The sequence below is a fragment of the Nyctereutes procyonoides genome, unplaced genomic scaffold (genome assembly GCF_905146905.1).
Source record: "Nyctereutes procyonoides isolate TBG_1078 unplaced genomic scaffold, NYPRO_anot_genome, whole genome shotgun sequence".
Taxonomy (NCBI): Eukaryota; Metazoa; Chordata; class Mammalia; order Carnivora; family Canidae; genus Nyctereutes; species Nyctereutes procyonoides.
Window position 1 is genome coordinate 8,659,364 of NW_026575151.1, and position 19,278 is coordinate 8,678,641.

The window sequence follows — 19,278 nt, forward strand, 5'->3', positions numbered from 1 at the left end:
ACAAAAGCAAAAATGAACTATTGGGACTTCATCAAGATAAGAAGCTTTTGCACAGCAAAGGATACAGTCAACAAAACTCAAAGACAACCTACAGAATGGGAGAAGATATTTGCAAATAACATATCAGATAAAGGGCTAGTTTCCAAAATCTATAAAGAACTTCTTAAACTCAACACCAAAGAAACAAACAATCCAATCATGAAATGGGCAAAAGACATGAAGAGAAATCTCACAGAGGAAGACATAGACATGGCCAACATGCACATGAGAAAATGCTCTGCATCACTTGCCATCAGGGAAATACAAATCAAAACCACAATGAGATACCACCTCACACCAGTGAGAATGGGGAAAATTAATAAGGCAGGAAACAACAAATGTTGGAGAGGATGTGGAGAAAAGGGAACCCTCTTACACTGTTGGTGGGAATGTGAACTGGTGCAGCCACTCTGGAAAACTGTGTGGAGGTTCCTCAAAGAATTAAAAATAGACCTGCCCTACGACCCAGCAATTGCACTGTTAGGGATTTACCCCGAAGATTCAGATGCAATGAAACGCCGGGGCACCTGCACCCCGATGTTTCTAGCAGCCATGTCCACAATAGCCAAACTGTGGAAGGAGCCTCGGTGCCCATCGAAAGATGAATGGATAAAGAAGATGTGGTTTATGTATACAATGGAATATTACTCAGCCATTAGAAACGACAAATACCCACCATTTGCTTCAACGTGGATGGAACTGGAGGGTATTATGCTGAGTGAAGTAAGTCAATCGGAGAAGGACAAACAGTGTATGTTCTCACTCATTTGGGGAATATGAATAATAGTGAAGGGGAATATAAGGGAAGGGAGAAGAAATGTGTGAGAAATATCAGAAAGGGACACAGAACATAAAGACTTCTAACTCTGGGAAATGAACTAGGGGTGGTGGAAGGGGAGGAGGGCGGGGGGTGGGGGTGAATGGGTGACGGGCACGGAGGGGGACACTTGACGGGATGAGCACTGGGTGTTATTCTGTATGTTGGTAAATTGAACACCAATAAAAATTAATTTATAAAAAAAAAAAAAAAGAAATTTCTCTGGAACTTATGGGGATGCCTCATCAATACACCTTGGCCAGACCCTGGAGAGAACATTCTGTCTTGATAAAAAGTTCACCAACTAAACTATACACATTCCTTCTTCCCAAGATTTAAAGCCTCTGCCTTGTGGCTACTATACCAGCTGCCATAAACCTCAGTGCAAGATAGGTGAGACATGATGTTAGCAGCCATTCCTTAAGAAAAACTTTCCCATTCTTCACATCCCCCCATTTTTTTTAGTTTTCTTAAAGATTTTATTTATTTATTTGAGAGTGAGAGAGAATGAGTGGGGAGGAGGGGCAGATGGAGAGGCTCCCCACGGAGCAGGGAGCCTAACACAGGGCTCCCTCTTAGGACTCTGGGATCATGACCTGAGCTGAAGGCAGCTGCTTAACCCACTGAGCCACTCAGGCGTCCTCATCCCCCAGATCCAGACTTAATACCGCTTCAGAGTATCACCACAGCATCTATGACAGAATGCATTATTTTCCATTATAATTGTTTTTATTGAGCTATAACTCACATGCCATAAAATTCAAACTTCTAAGGTGTAAAATTCAATGTTCCTAGTATATTTACAAAGTTGTGCAATCATCTCCAATATTTAAGTTTGGAACATTTTAACACCCCACAAAGAAACCCAATACCTATTAGCAGTCATTCTCCATTCACCCTTCCTTCCAGCCCCTGGCAACCACAAATCCACGTTCTGTCTCTATGCATTTACCTATTTTAAACATTTTATATAAATGAAACTATTCAACATTTAGTCCTTTTGTCTAGCTTCTTTCACTTAGCCTAACGCTTTGAAGGTTCACCTATATCAAAGTATGTTAACAATATGTACTTGTCTCCTTTTTAATGGCTGAATAATATTCCATTGTGCCTACATGCCACATTTCTTTACCCAATCATCAGGTGATGGACATTTGGATTATTTCCATTTTATAGTTACTATGAATAATGCTGCTATGAACACTGGTGAACAAGTTATTAAGCGGGCCTATGTTTTCAATTCTCTTGGATATATGTCTAGGAATGGAATTGCTGGGTCATATGGGAATGCTGTGCTTAACTTTTTGAAGAACTGCCCAACTATCTTCTATTTTATATTTACACCATCAATATAACTGCCTTTTATCCACCTAGTCCTCAATTTCTTGAGGGCAGGGACTATCTTATGTTCTATAATATACCCCACATTTAGCACAGTGCCTAATGCAATAGAGGTGTATATGAATATTTGTTAAGTGGATGACTAAACTAAAAGCCCAAAATAATGTTTTTTCACCTTCTGCCTTCTTTTGGAGGGATACTTATCAAAATACTCCTTCATCACAAAGCTCCCTTCCAATTCCTTTAACTTGCTTCTCTCCAGACTTCCCTACCCTCTGAAACTAAGTAAATAACATACTCTTAGGTACCAGCACTTCTTGAGATGAGTGCTCTATGATCACCATATCAGGACTGCTCACCTGCACACATTAGAGAAGTTAATATAATATAATCTGATGGCAGAATCAAGTGTTTCCAAGTTGGTACCAATTGGCAGACAGGCAGATATTCAAGCATATTTTCAAAGCAATTCTCCTGCAAGTATAGGCCCAAGACATATTTGGCTCTAGGTTACCCTCTCCTCTGCTGGCCCTACTGTCAATAACACTGCAATAGATGCTGTCAATAACACTACAATAGACCTGGGAGGGAAGGAGCAAGGTGACTCCCACAAGGGGCCAGAGGCAACATATGGGGCCCATTCCATTACAGAGGCAGCCAGAAGATCTGCAGATTAAAGAGCCTTCCAATTCTAGCAGCTCTGGGTGGAGATTAGCCTCCCATGATTGGTACTTAAGTAGACTGAAGACTTCCAGCTCTGGCCAGTTAAAGAGACTATTGCATAGAATAAATATCCACTTTGATCCTCAAACACTAAGTGGACATGTGCACTTATACTTTAAACATGTCCAACTTCTCTTAATATGAAATAGGAAAAATCTCTAATAAAATATGAATATACATTAATTCCCTGTAAAATCTTACAAAAATCTCTCCGCTTCTGCTCCTGAGAAACATTTACTGATATGGAAAGACTCCCCTGGCCACACTGTATATATATATATACTTTGCATCATTTCAATTTTTTAAGAACAGAAGTTATGTGTAACTATGTTGAATAAATCATCAAACTTTTTTATAAATTACCTGCAGTAAGCAGAATGCCCACCCCAAGGATACTGATGCCCTAATTCCTGGAACCTAAGAACATGTTATATTACATGGAAAAAAGAACCCTGCAGATGTAAAGAAGGTTATAGACCCTAAAATAAGGAGATTATCAGGATAATCTAGATGGACTCAGGGTGACCACATGAGCCCTTATAAGGAGAGATGTTTCTCCATTTGGAATTAGGAAAGATGTTACAGAAGGAGATGTCAGAGAGATTTGAAGGGTAAGACAATTGCAACCTCCTCTTGCCGTAAGAGGACCACATGGAAAGCAAGAGGACGAATGTGGGCAGTCTGTAGGACCTTGCAGCCCAGCTCCCAAAATAACAGCAGACAAGGAAATGGGGACCTCAGTTCCACAATCATAAGGAACTGAATTTGGCCGCCAACTTGAATCAGTGTGGAAGCAGATTCATCCTTAGAGCCTCCAGACCATGATTCAGCCCAGCCAACTCCAGGATTTCGACATTGTGATGTACTGAGCAAAGGACCCAGCTGACCCACTGTCCTCTTGACTTATGACCCAAAGGTCTATGAATAAATACACTCATGTTGTTTTAAGTCACTGACTTTGTAGTAATGTGTTATGGCAGCATCAGATAACTGATATATTACCAAATGTCAGTATATTAAATTCCAGAATTCCATGGTAATGCAGCACAATAACCACTAGAACAATCAATTAAAATTGCACACTCCTGGAACCAATTCACATCCCACTATCAAACGTTATTTCTTATGATAAATACATGGGAGATTTCTACCCATAATAACAGGGTAGATTTTAAATTATATCTAAGAATAATATAACAATTTCTAAGTAATTGTCCTCTCCAACACGTACAACTTCAGCATTCATTTTTAAAAAGTAAATAGGTAATTGCTTTGTCACATCTTTCATACTGGCTTATTAGTTGATACAGTTCACTTTATGTATACATTTCTTTTATAATATGTTTAATATACCATGTTTAATATACATGTTTATGATATGTTTAATTAATATATTCAATTAGATTCCTATTTCATGTAAACCATATCTTAGTCATATTAACAAAAGCCAGTGACCATTAATAAAGTTGAATGAATCAATGTTTACAAAAACATAAGAACACAAATGAGGTCAAAGATTTATAGATCTCAAAAGGACAAAGAATTCTAGGGCAAAAGGTACTTGTGTTTTTAGTACATAAATACATAAAGCCAACAACACTGAGTTATTTTTTAATAAGACTTTATTGGTATCATGACCATATTTCGGTATTTATGTTTCTTAGATCAATAGCTCCAAGGTGTATGTGACTTTTTTTTTTTTTTTTTTTTTTAGAGATTGTATTTATTTATTCATGAAAGACACAGAGAGAGGGGCAGAGACATGGGCAGAGGGAGAAGCAGGCTCCCTGCAGGAAGCCCGATGGGAACTCTATCCCGGGACTCTGGGGGTTATGCTCTGAGCTGAAGCCAGACGTCTAACCACTGAGCCACCCAGGTGCCCCTGCATGTGGCTTCTTGCAAGCACATCACAGTTCCTCCAGTTCCTGATCTGCAAAACAGATGCTTAGGACATTTCAAGTTCTATGTGCTCCAGCCAATGTTTCTAAATTACAACAATGCCAATGAACTTGTACTTTTCCAGAGACTCTACAATATGATATAAAATCTAGATTGGAACACAGACACTTACTTTTTCTGAGTTCTTTCAGCCAGCATTGCAATATCTATCGCTGCCTTCCTTGCTTCGAAATCTTCCCTTTTCACCACCTCTCCTGTCCCTCGGTAGCCTAGCTCCACCAACTGGCGTGCCAGGCTTTCATCCTAAAGAGAAAAGTAAACTGTAAGATTGGTGCATGAATTAGACATCTCATTTAATTCCATGTATACTGGAGAATTGTTTAAATGAAAAATCAAAATTATTTTTTAAATGAGATGTATGAGATATGAAAAATTTTCTTTCTAACAATACTTTCATAAACATCATATTCGTCATTCCTTTCCCACAGATGAACGATGAAGGGAAAAAAAAAGAAAATAACATCAGTCACTAAATTTTCTCTAAGGGATTGGAGGACAAAAGTCTGTTTTGTTTTTAATCCATTTATGAGAGCAGCTGTAAATAATTAAGAGTATCTTTAAAACAATAAAACTGAGACAATAGTACTCATACAAGAAAGACTTTTAAGAAAACCAATTGCACAAAAAGAGAATTGGGTTGCTCCCATAAAGTGTAACATTTCAGGAACTTACTTCCTTGAAGTCAATGAACTGATGACACAGAGCATTAAAACTTCAAATACAAAATAAAGAGCAGATGAATTTCCTATTTAGCTGGAAAGATATTGTTTCCATATAATGTTGGTACTAATAAAAACAGAAAAGTAGAAATCCAGGAAGATGACAACAAAAAAGCTTCAAGCTGAAAAAAATCTTCCCCCATCCTTTACTCATTTTATATTTCAGCTACTTTAAGAAATGTCCCACACATTTGTGTCACTTGTATAGCATATTCAAAAAAGAATACTGTTTCCCCATAATCTGAAGAGGTGTCATTTTATATTAAGTTACTGATATAAGGACTAAAGTATTACATAAAAATATGTATATGTTGATAATGTTCCTTATATTATCATCTTGGTTAAATATTAAATATTTGAAATAAAGTGAAAACAGGATACATTTTATTATTACAGACACTTATTTAATACATCACTGTGGAATCCAAGTACCATATGGCGGGATTAAATGAGAAAATGTAAGATGGCTGTTTAATAATCTAATCAGCCCTTAGAAGCTGTTTTAAAATTCAAACTATTAGAAAGACAACATTTAGTCTAGAAAACTTGCTACTTTCCTTTGCTGAACATTAAAAGCAAATACAGTTGACCCTCAAACAGCAAAGGTTTGAACTGTGCAAGTTCACTTACATATTTTTTTCAATAAATATACTGGAAAATTCTTTAGAGATTTGCAACAATTTGAAAAAAACTCACAAGTGAATCGTGGAGCCTAGAAATAGTGAAAGAATTAAGAAAAGGTTACGTGTGTCATAAATGCATAAGATATATGTGGATGCTAGTCTTTTTATCATTTACCCTAAAGAATACACAAACCTATCATAAAAAGTTAAAATTTATCAACACTTACAGACTGCACACCATCTTTTCATTTTTCATGTCTGGTGTTAGGAATACATATAACATCCACAGTGTTCTGTATCCTATAAGACAATATTGACGTAGGTACTGACAGACAATTCATCTTGCAAAGAGTTGATGTAAACCTACAGTTTAGATAAGCAACAGTCCAGTACTGTAAATGCATTATCTCTTCCTTATGAGATTGGAATTATCTTTTCTCTAGTTTACTTCATTGTCTTTTCTCTAGTTTCTTCATTGTAAGAATATAGTGCTAATACATATGACATACAAACTATGTATGTTTTATGTTCTCTCCAATTATTTATGTTCTCAGTAGGACTTTTGATCAAAAGTAGGTTACTGGTAGTTAATTTTGGGGGGACTCAAGAGTTGTCCCTAGATATTCAACCACAAGGGGGTCATGCCCATAATCCCCTCGTTGGTCAAGGGTTAACAGCATGGAACTCTATAGTAATGGGGATGCACATGCCAAGCTAATATAGTGCAAAGCACTAGGCCTCAGGAGGGCTATGGGCCTTTTTTTTTCCGACTTGTCTCCTTGCTTACTTTACTGGTTATTCCTAGGCTCTTTTGTACGAGACACAAAACTAAGCAAATGCCTCCACCTAGTGGAATTAATATTTAATAGAAAAAAAGACAAGGAAGATTGTGGATTTGATTTACAAAAGAGAGATGATCTGACTGTAAGTTTTCATAAACATATTATTACTAAAGGTAAACATATGGGAAGAACTCTCAGCTAAACTCTGAGACTGTGGGTTTTTTCTAGAACATAAATGGCTCATAGTCAACACGGTATTTGATAAAATAAAGACCATTAAAAAGCTGCTGTATTAATTTCACATATGGACTAAACTGTGTTATTTCTTTGTGCCTACCGGGGCCACACAAAATCATCTGATAGCTCTGAACTCATCTACATTATTGTATATTGCAACAAATAACAAGATCTACTGCGAAAACAGAAAGCTGAAGTTGTTTGCCTCGCCAACCATTACCACTAGTAGAATCATAAATCATCTGTCCACTTTCAACGGTCAATTGTCTTTAAAGAAATTATCCTTAAAGAAACCTGAGAAACAAAGCATTTTTACTTATTCACATATTTAGCACTAGTGGTGCTTTTCATTCCTTTATGTAGATCCAAGTTTTCTACTGATGTGATTTTCCTTCTATCTAAAAAACGTTAACATTTCTTGTAGCACAGGTCTGCCAAAAACTAATTATCTTACCTTTTGTTTGACTGAAAAAATAGATTTCATCTTTATTTGTGAAAGACATTTTTGCTGCAATAGTATTCCAAATTGACCTTTGACCTTTCAGTGCTTTAAAGATGTCACCCCATTGCGCTATGCCTCGTATTACCTCTGAGAGGTGTTTTAGCCTTTCTTGATTTTATAGAATGTGTCTTTTCATTTTAGATTCCTTTAAGATCTTCTATCAATTATCTTCAGCAATTTTAAGATAGTTCTTGGATTGGTTTCTTTTATTCCACTTAGAATGCCAAGGAGTCTTGGCTCTATGGCGGTATAGTTTTCACAAGATTTGGAAACTTCTTGGTCATTATATTTTCAAATATATTTTACCCCCTACTTCCTTCTGACCCTGCTAGGATTCCACTTACATTTTTTGGAAAGGCAAAAAGATTTTCATTTTTTATAAAACTCTAATGGTTTTGACTATAACAGTTAATTTTCATAAAAAAATAAGTGACTAGCCATGAATAATCCAAGAATATAAATAAGACAGTAATCTTGTACTAATCGTCAAAGCTTCTTTCCTCATGTGATCATGAGCCACTGACTTCTGGAGGCCAGCAGTTTGGAACAGGTTAACTATAAGGAGGCATCATGCAAAGCACAATGCAGATATGGCTCAGCCTTTTAAAGAGCAGGCTTCCTTGCTACACAGGAACTGTACAACAACATGTGGCAAAGTGGAGCCACCCAAGCAGGCAGCAAATGTCTGTGGAAGACTTAATTCGGATGACTATTCTTCTGGGACAGATTTTAGACATCTCTCAGCTGCTGAGAGAGACATTTGACCCTAACATGTGCAATGGAATTGTGCCTTCCAGTTGCCGCAGCCTTGGACCTTGGCAGAGTTGGACTGGGACTACAGGGTTCCATCCTAGAAGCCCACAGTGCTGCCCAGGGTCCTACTGATTTATGGAAAGCTGCGTACAGATCTGTGGCCTGGCATGCACAATTCACTACCCAAATAGATTTGGGGCTGTACTGTCCCCAGTCTTTGGGCCAGAGCCCATCCCCACCCCTAGCCTGGCTGCACCCCTGGGGCAAAGTGCCTCCCACACTGTTCCTCCAGTAAGGTGAGGGGTAGATGAGTATCAGAATTTGGTGTTATGTGGTGTGAACCAGAGTCCTAGCAGGTGAGTCTGGAATAAGGGGAAGCCAGCATCTGGAGCATCCAGGTATTTCTCATCAAAAGGAAGGAAAGAAGGAAAAGGGAGCAAGAGAATAAGGAGGTAGGGGAAAAAAAGGATGAGGAAAGGGAGGGAGGAATGGAGGAAGGAAGGATAAGACCCACCTACCCCAGGAAGGGTGGGTGAATGGGTCTACGGCCACTAGACCCTTGACACAGCCCATAGGCTACTGAGGCTTCTTTAGCTTTTGTGTCTTTTGTTATTATGTTGTTTATTGCTGGAAAAGAGTTACTATTAAATTCCAATCTTAGATTTGGTCAACCAAACCCACTGATTGGTTCTAACAGGGATCCAGTTTAATTTTCTTATATTCTCAGGGCAGGTAATCATACTGTCTTTATAATAATATCTGACTTCTTTCAAATATTTATGACACTCTTCATTCATTATAGCATTGCTGCGGTCAAACTACCAATAAAAAGTTAAGATTACTCACAAATATTTTTTTATCATGTTTCTATTCCAATGCTACACTTTCAAATGTTTAACCACCAATTATGAAGTTTACAGGTGTGTACTGTATACTCTTCACCAAGTTATAACATGAGTTTAGAATTTTATCCTATGCTTTTTCTGCATCTATAGAGATTATATTTCTTTTTAAACTTAATGTCATGAGAAAATATATGAAGCCTTTGCCCAAGTTATGAATTCAGAAAAGAACAGACGGTGGTTTTAGAAGTCCCTGATTTCCCACCGTAAAAAGTCTTTATTTCACATTCCCATATGAAGGCTAAATTACCCAGTTTAGTCAGTCCAGGCAAGAAACAGATGACACATTTAAATGGAGTAACTGAACAAAATTGAGTGGCTGAGTTAATTAACAAAGGTATAAACAGGGTTAAGAGAAATCCTAAAGAGATAATGAAGCACCCCACAGCTAGCTACAGCAATAAGCTATTAACAACCACTAACTAGTCCAAATGAAGTAAGAGGAGGGAGCAGTTAATAGAGCTCAAGGAAACAGCTGTAGGACCCGACCCTAAATTGTAGTTTTTTGGAAGAAAATATCCATGCTAACATACAGCACGGTATAGAAGGAATCTGGGGAAAAGAACTACCTAACCTCTCTCTTCCGGCTTCTAATTTTTGCTAGTGCCTCTCATCAGCTGAATCCAACTGGCCGAAGGGAAAGGGGGCCCAGTTGAAACAGTCAACAGAAATCAATCTCTTGGGCCATAAAGCAAGTTGGGGTAGGACAGAAAACACTTCTCAAGGGCTAAGCAGAAAATATCTAATAAAATCATGGAAAGAATTTCAGATTCAAAATAACATTTTCTACAAGCATAAGGATATTACTCCATTTTCTTTTAGGAATCACTACTGGGAATGCAAAGTCTAAAATCAAGCTGACCCATAGGTAAGTTGTTGACATTTTGAATTATTTTTTTTAATTTGAATTAAATATACAACATTTAAAATTAACCATTTTAAGTCCAGAGTCCAGTGGTATTAAGTACATTCATACCGTTTGTGCAATCATTGCCACCATCAATCACCAGAACTCTTTCCATCTTACAAAACTGAAACTCTGAACCAATTAAACAATAATTCCCATTCTCCCTTTCTCCCAGACCCTGGCAATGACATTCTACTCTGCCTCTGTGAATCAGGTATCTCATAAAAGTGGAATATTTATTTTATCTCGTAAAAGTGAGAATTTTTAAAGACAAGACACAGTATTTGTCTTTTTCTGGTTGGATTATTTCACTTAGTTAGCATAATGTCCTCAAAGTTCATCTATGTTGTCAACTGTGTCAGAATTTCCTTCCTTTTAAAGCCTGAATAATATTTCCTTGTAGATATGTAGCACATTTTGTTTATACATTGATCCCATCAATAGCTACTTAGGTTACTTCCACCTTCTGGTTATTGTAAATAATGCTCTATGAACATGAGTACACAAATATCTGTTCTAGTCCCTGCTTTCAATTCTTCTGGCTGCATACAAATTGTGGGATTATATAGGAATTCTAACTTTAATTTTTTGAGGGGTTGTTCAACAGCAATCAACTATTTCTACAATGACTGCACCATTATATACTTCCACCAGTGATGCAGTGTACCAATTTCTCCATATCCTTGCTAATACTTGTTATTTTCTGTGGTGGTTTTTATTTTTTTTTTTTTACTATTATTTTTTTTAATAGCTATCCTAGGGACACCTGGGTGGCTCAGTGGTTGAGTGTCTGTCTTTGGCTCAGGGCATGGTCCTCAGTCCTGGGATCAAGTCCCACATGAGGTTCCTCACGGGGAGCCTACTTCTCCCTCTGCCTATGTCTCTGCCTCTCTGTGTCTCTCATGAATAAATAAATAAATCTTTAACAACAACAAAAACAGCTATCCTAATGGATGCAAAATGGTGTATCGCTGTGGGGTGCTGTTTTTTTTTTTTCCAGTATAGTTGATGTACAATGTTACATTAGTTTCAGGTATACAATTTAGTGATTTAACAAGTTTATACATATGCTACATTCACCACAAGTGTATCAACCATCTGTCCCAAACATCACTATTACAACATCATTGACTATATTCCCTGTGCTGTGCCTTTTATTCTTGCGACTTATTCATTCCATAACTGGAAGCCTGTATCTCCCACTCCCCTTCACCCATTCTGTCCAACCCCCTCCACCCTCCCCTCTGGCCACCATTAGTTTATTCTCTGTATTGATAGGTCTGATTCTGCTTTTTTTTTTTTTAAGATTCTACTTACAAGTAGAATCATATATTGTCTTTCTCAGTCTGATTTATTTTACTTAGCATAATATACTCTAGGTCTATTGATATCATCTAAAATAGCACAGTCTCATCTTTTTTATGGCTAAGTAATATTCCTCTGTGTGTGTGTGTGTGTGTGTGTGTGTGTGTGACATTTTCCTTATCCATTCATCTACTAAAGTTGCTTCATATCTTGGCTATCATACATTATGCTGCAATAAACATAGTGGTTCATTTTTTTTTATAAATTAATTTTTATTGGTGTTCAATTTACCAACATACAGAATAACACCCAGTGCTCATCCCGTCAAGTGTACCCCTCAGTGCCCGTCACCCATTCACCCCCACCCCCCACCCTCCTCCCCCTCCACCACCCCTAGTTCATTTCCCAGAGTTAGAAGTCTTTATGTTCTGTCTCCCTTTCTGATATTTCTCACACATTTCTTCTCCCTTCCCTTATATTCCCTTTCGCTATTATTCATATTCCCCAAATGAATGAGAACATACACTGTTTGTCCTTCTCCGGTTACTGTGGCCAAGTTCAAAAAGGGTGTTGCCTGAGTTCTTCTCTGGGATTTTGATGGAATCTTGTCTCACATTTAGATCTTTCATCCATTTTGAGTTTATCTTTGTGTATGGTGCAAGAGAGTGGTCCAGTTTCATTCTTCTGCATGTGGATGTCCAATTTTCCCAGCACCATTTATTGAAGAGACTGTCTTTCTTCCAGTGGATCGTCTTTCCTCCTTTATCGTATATTAGTTGAGCATAAAGTTCAGGGTCCACTTCTGGGTTCTCTGTTCTATTCCATTGATCTATGTGTCTGTTTTTGTGCCAGTACCACACTGTCTTGATGAACACAGCTTTGTAGTACAACCTGAAATCTGGCATTGTGATGCCCCCAGATATGGTTTTCTTTTTTTAAAATTCCCCTGGCTGTTTGGGGTCTTTTCTGATTCCACACAAATCTTAAAATAATTTGTTCTAAGTCTCTGAAGAAAGTCCATGGTATTTTGATAGGGATTGCATTATACGTGTAAATTGCCCTGGGTAACATTGACATTTTCACGATATTAATTCTGCCAATCCATGAGCATGGAATATTTTTCCATCTCTTTGTGTCTTCCTCAATTTCTTTCAGAAGTGTTCTGTAGTTTTTAGGGTATATTTTGAGAACCATTTGAATGGTAAATGGTTCTCCAACCTTTTATTTTCAGGTTGTAGGTGTCCTTCTGTCTAAAATGAGTCTCTTGTAGACAGCAAATAGATGGGTCCTGTTTTTTTATCCAGTCTGAAACTCTGCGCCTTTTGATGGGGTCATTAAGCCCATTCACATTCAGAGTTACTTGAACTTCTTCTTAAAGGGGAGTTTTAAGAGTCCCCCTTAAAATTTCTTGCAGAGCTGGTTTGGAGGTCACATATTCTTTCAGTTCCTGCCTGTCTTGGAAGCTCATTATCTCTCCTTCCATTTTGAATGAGAGCCTTGCTGGATAAAGTATTCTTGGTTGCATGTTCTTCTCATTTAGGACCCTGAATATATCCTGCCAGCCCTTTCTGGCCTGCCACGTCTCTGTGGAGAGGTCTGCTGTTAGCCTAATATTCCTCCCCATGAAAGTCAGGGACTTCTTGTCTCTTGCTGCTTTAAGGATCTTCTCTTTATCTTTGGAATTTGCAAGCTTCACTATTAGATGTCGAGGCGTTGAACGGTTTTTATTGATTTTAGGGAGGGATCTCTCTATTTCCTGGATCTGAATGCCTGTTTCCCTTCCCAGATTGGGAAAGTTTTCAGCTAGGATTTGTTCAAATACATATTCTGGCCCTCTGTCCCTTTCGGCGCCCTCGGGAACCCCAATTAAACGTAGGTTTTTCTTCCTTAGAGTGTCATTTATTTGCCTTAATCTGTCTTCATGGTCCCTTAATTGTTTCTCTTTTTTCCTCAGTTTCCCTCTTTGCCATTAACTTGTCTTCTATGTCACTCACTCGTTCTTCCACCTCGTTAACCCTCCTCGTTAGGACTTCTAGTTTGGATTGCATCTCATTCAATTGATCTTTAATTTCTGCCTGATTGGATCTAAATTCTGCAGTCATGAAGTCTCGTGAGTCCTTAATGCTTTTTTCTAGAGCCACCAGTAGCTGTATAATGGTGCTTCTGAATTGGCTTTCTGACATTGAAGTGTAATCCAGATTTTGTAACTCTGTGGGAGAGAGGGCTGTTTCTGATTCTTTCTTTTGAAGTGAGGTTTTCCTTCTAGTCATTTTGCTCAGTGCAGAGTGGCCAAAAACAAGTTGTATTGGAACACGGGGGAGTATCACTGGTCCCTCTAGCTGGTCTTCTGGGGGAGGGGCCTGCTGTGCTGATTTTCAGGTGTTAGCACTTGGGGGAGCTGCTCTGCCCCTGCCTGCCGCAGGGCTCAGCGGGGGTTGTTTACCCCGTGGGGCCCCAGGTGGAACAGTCGCAGTTGCTATGGCAACTCTGGAAGCCTGGATTCAGCCTCCGCAGGAACTACGGGGCTCGGGGCTCGGGGCTCTCGGCTCTCCGTCCGCAGGGCCTGGAGGCTCCGGGGCGGGGCCGCTGATCTGCTCAGCTGGGGCAGGAGCGTCTTCGCTGTCTCGGGCCCTCCCGGCCTCTGCCTGTCCCGGGGGAGGCCGGATCCTGGGCTGTGTCCCCGCGCCCTGTGCTCCGGGGCCTGCGCTGGTGGATTCGCGCTCCCGCCCCGCAGCCCCCTCCGCGGAGCCGCCGCCCGAGCCCCTCCGAGCTGCTCCGACCCCGCCGTGCGCGCTGCAGCCCTTAGGGAGCTCGGCGCACTCTCCCGGGGCGCAGGTGTCTGTTAGTGTCCCAGGGAGCCCGAGGGCATCCCCGCCCTCCTGGGTCCTGCTCCAGCTCCCTGCGAGCCCCTTTCCGCCCGCCCGGGAAGGTTGGTGCAGCTCCTGCTCCTCCGGGACGGGGCTCTCCTGTCCTGGGGACACTCGCCCCGGCCTCAGCCCGGCTCCTCGGGGGGCCCCTCCCCCTCGGAGGCCTTTTGTTTCTTTATTTCTTTTTCCCCGTCTTCCTACCTTGATAGAAGCGCGGACTCTTCTCACTGTAGCGTTCCAGCTGGTCTCTTTACATCTCAGGCCGAATTCGTAAATTTTCAGGATGGTTTGAAGGTTATCTAGGTAATTTGGTGGGGACAGGTGATTTGGGGACCCTGCTCTTCCGCCAGCTTGCCCCTCCCCCCAGTGGTTCATATTTTTGAATTAGTGTTTTCATTTCTTTGGAAAAATACCCAATAGTGGAATTAATGGATTATATGATATTTCTATTTTTAAATTTTTTGAGGAATCTCCACACTGTTTTCCACAGTGGGTGCATCAATTTACACTCCCACCAACAGTGTAATAGAGTTCCTTCATCTCTACATCCTTACCAACACTTGTTATTTCTTGTCATTTTGATTTTAGACATTCTAACAGGTATTGGGTGCTATCTTACTGTGGTTTTGATTTGCATTTCCCTGATGATTACTAATATTGAGCATCTTTTCTTTTTTTAAGATTTCATTTATTTATTCATGAAAGACAGAGAGAGAGAGGCAGAGACATAGGCAGAGGGAGAAGCAGACTCCATGCAAGGAGCCCAATGCAGGACTTGATCCCAGGTCTCCAGGATCACGCCCTGAGCCAAAGGCAGATGCTCAATCGCTGAGCCACCCAGGCATCCCAATACTGAGCATCTTTTCATGTGTCTGCTGACCATCTGTATATCTTCTTTCGAAAAATGTCTTTTCAGGTCCTTTGCCCATTTTCAATCAGACTGGGTTTTTTTCTTTTTGGTGTTACATAAATTCTTTATAGATTTTGTATATTAACCCCTGGTCAGATGTATCATTTGCAAATATATTCTCCCATTCAGTAAGTTGTTTCCTTTACTGTGCAAAACCTTTTTATTTTGATGTAGTTCCTAGTTTATTTTTGCTTTTTTTCCCCTTGTCTTAGGAGGCATATCTAGAAAAATTTTGCTGTGGCTGATGTCAGAGAAATTGCTGACTGTGCTCTCTTCTAGGATTTTTATGGTTTCAGGTCTCACATTAGGTCTCTGATCCATTTTGAGTTTATTTTTGTGTATGGTGTTAGAATGTGGTGCAGTTTCATTCTTTCATGTGTAGCTGTCCAGCTTTCTCAGCACCATGTATTAAAGAAACTGTCTTTTCCTCATGTATATATGATTGTGGTTTTGATTTGCATATCTAACGATTAGTGACATTAAACATCTTTTGATGAGCTTTTGGACCTTTGCAATGTTCTTGGAAGAAATGTCCAAATTCTTTGCCAATTTTTAATTGAGTTGTTTGCTTTTGTGCCGTTGTAGAAGATCTTTATATAGTCTAGATATTAACCCCTTATTAGATACATAATCTGCAAATATTTCTTCTGATTTTATGGGCTGCCTTCTCACTCTATTTGATAGCGTACTTTGGTGTACAAAAGTTTTTAATTTTGATGTCATACAATCCATCCAAATTATTCATCAATTATCATTTATTCTCAAAACTCTAAAATTCTATCACTATCTACTTAGGCGTTCATCTTCTCATTTGTCCAAATACACAGCTAATGGACATTATAATTTTGTGCTTATCTCCAACACAGAGAAAGTTTTTTTTTTTTTTTATTCAACTGAGTATTTTATTCCCCCTCGTTTTCTGTATAATTTCTTTCTGGTAAGTTTATTAGCTAGATATTGAGCCTGCTGGAATTATTCTTTCATATTTTCTTTCATCCAATTCTTTCTTATTTTCCTCATATTTTTTTCACTATATTCTGGGTAATTATATCACCTTTAACTTCCAGATGATTAATCTGTCCTTTAAAAAGCATCCATGCTATTAGTTAGCCCTTTTAAAAATGTTATCAATTATGTTTTTAATTTCTAAGAATTCTTTCTTGCTCTCTGATTGTTCCCTTTTCACACCAGTTTATTATTTTACTTATTAATTTCATTGATACTAAAATGTCTCTGAGATAGAAAATTGGCATTATTGGGATGCCTGGGTGGCTCAGTAGTTGAGCATCTGCCTTTGGCTCAGGGCATGATCCCAAGATCCCGGATCGAGTCCCACATTGGGCTCCTCACAGGAAGCCTGCTTCTCCCTCTGCCTATGTCTCTGCCTCTCTCTGTTTCTCATGAATAAATAAATAAATAAATATTTAAAAAAAAAGAAAATTGGTATTATTTAAAGTTCTCTCTGGGATTTTGTTTCATCTGACATGAATTATCCTCCTTTAATGGATACCCTCCATAGTTGTAAGGTCTAGTCCCCTAATTGGACTCTCCTCTGAACAGATGAACTGTGGAAGTTGTGTGTAGAAGAGAAGAATATAGCAATGTACAGACTTCACTCCTTTAATGGATACCCTCCATAGTTTTAAGGTCTAGTCCCCTAACTGGACTCTCCTCTGAACAGATGAACTGTGGAAGTTATTTGTAGAAGAGCAGAATATGGCAATGTACAGACTTCACTTGAGGATATGTGGGCCTGAAGAAGGAAGGAGAGTTGGAATATATCCCACTCTCTCCAACCCAACTGCCAAAATAAGATGGGCTTGGCATAAAGGAATGACTGTTTCCAGATTTTATTCTCCTCTTTAGGACTTCTAACAGTATTTAGTCACTCTGTGCTTAGTTCTTATCTCTCAGGCCCCTTTATTCCCTCCAGGCCTTCTTGTTAGGCATGTACTTCATTTTCTTGAGAGAACAGTTCTCTCATTCATTCTTGGGTTAAATACTGCAAGCACATATGCTATGTATAGGGTGTACTTCTGGCTTAGCTATGTAGAATTAACTTACTTAATCAAACACAAGTTCATTCTTGCCCTTTGTATTATTATTATTGACTCTGACATTTCTCTAAATCTGTTTTATTCATTTTGGCCTATGTTTTCTCTATCTTGTCAGTCTGACACTATCTGCTTTCTAACTTACCAAAAATTTGCACAATTTCTGGCCCCCTAGAGTAGCATCATTTCTTGTTTCCTAGTGCTTTTAATGAATTATTTTCTTTCATATTGACATAGAAAATAGGTAGACAGATGATTGAAAATTGGAGAGGAGAGGAGAGGAGAGGAGAGGAGAGGAGAGGAGAGGAGAGGAGAGGAGAGGAGAGGAGAGGAGAGGAGAGGAGAGGAGAGGGAGGATGGTTAGGTATATCCAGGGATCTACAAGTCTGCTATGTCGCTTTAATTCTAGCCACACTTTCCTCTTTTTTAATGTACTAAAAAATCCCTCTTTCCTCTATTTGTATACCAATATAAGCCATTCTCCCAGTGGAAGATTTGAATGATAAGCTACAAAGTGTCTGTTGAATTTAGTGACACATCCTTCATTTGTCACTATAGAAAAAAACAATTTCTATTGAATGATGAAGATGGCAACCAGCTTGCAGTGGGTTGAAAAGTGGAAGATGAGGAAATGAACACAATGATTAGTTTATGATTCATTCAAGAATAATAACTATAAGAAGGAATAAAAGACAGATATGGTAGGGCAAGATAGAACTCAATGAGCTCAGAAACGGACTCGAATTAAAGGTGAAAGGAGCTAATCAGTACAGACAGTTCCCTAAAAGCATAAAAGGGAAGGGTACAGAATGCAGGTAAATATCACCAATCAAGGGTATTAGCTGCAAACAGCAGAACTTACTGTCACCAGTACAAACCTAAAAAGAAACTATTTAAATATGAGAGCCCCCAAATCCCCCGAAAGTTGAGTTAAGCCTACAGAGCCAGTAACAACACTCAAAGCCACAGGGACTGTTTCAGCAAATGCTCCACTCTTGCCACTACTGAAAACAGATACTGTGACTCACCATTTGACTGAGGACATTAAACCCCAGAGCTTCTGCCACGGCATCAACTAAAGCAAAAAGCCTCCACCACCCATTCAATACCAAATGGATTCCACATGGTGCTTTCTTCTTCATGTTACTCTTCTCTAAAGAGCAGTCTCATGCAAGTGTGTGTCATTGGCAGTGCCGACATACCTGCAAAGATAACACCGGAAGCATCGGAAGCGAAAAAGTTAGTTTCCATCTCTACCTTAGGAAGGTGGGACTTAGAGTTTCTCAAAAACCTTATAATGATAATGAGGGTTCAAAATGAGGACATACTCAGGTAGCAGACAGACAGACAATACACATGGTAGAGTCTATTAAGAGGAGGTAAGAAAGAGTGGGTGCACAGAAATTAGAGTAGTTTTATAAGTTTTATGCTGGAAAACTGAAGAGGGTTTCAGCTCTTGAACCTTTGTTGACTTTGAGGGTCAACAAAGTCATCTATTTGGAGTCAAAGGTCATCTATTAAGAGTCAAAAGTCTGAAGAAAGTAGAGAAGGTTTTTAAAAAAAAACAAGTTATGAAACAAACCAACAAGAAATATCAAGAGGCAACTCACAGAAGAAATGAAAATGGACAGGAAACATATAAAGATGATAAACCACACTAAAAATAAGTGAATTTAAAATTAAAACAATGAGGTTTTTCTACCAATGATATTGGCAAAAAATGAAAGGGTTGACAATATCAAGTACTCGTGATGGCCTGAGGAAAAAGATGACTCATACATTGCTGGTGGGAGAGTAAATGACTACTCAAGAGGGCACTTCAACCATCTCCGTTATGA

The 19,278-nt window shown here is 39.0% G+C and overlaps 1 protein-coding gene across 4 annotated transcripts in view; it reads right to left on the minus strand.

Annotated features, from left to right (window-relative positions):
* Positions 1-19,278, minus strand: part of CFAP299 (cilia and flagella associated protein 299) — a 597,267-nt gene that overhangs the window by 563,066 nt on the left and 14,923 nt on the right. For 2 of the 4 annotated variants that reach the window (XM_055313217.1, XM_055313218.1), the window contains exons 2-3: positions 18,469-18,642; positions 4,992-5,122 (exon numbers count right to left, since the gene is read on the minus strand). In XM_055313217.1, the coding sequence (XP_055169192.1) occupies positions 4,992-5,122; positions 18,469-18,582 (245 nt within the window). In that variant the 5' untranslated portion in view covers positions 18,583-18,642. The remainder of the gene's footprint in view (positions 1-4,991; positions 5,123-18,468; positions 18,643-19,278) is intronic. The other 2 variants (XM_055313219.1, XM_055313220.1) reach the window with 1 other exon arrangement.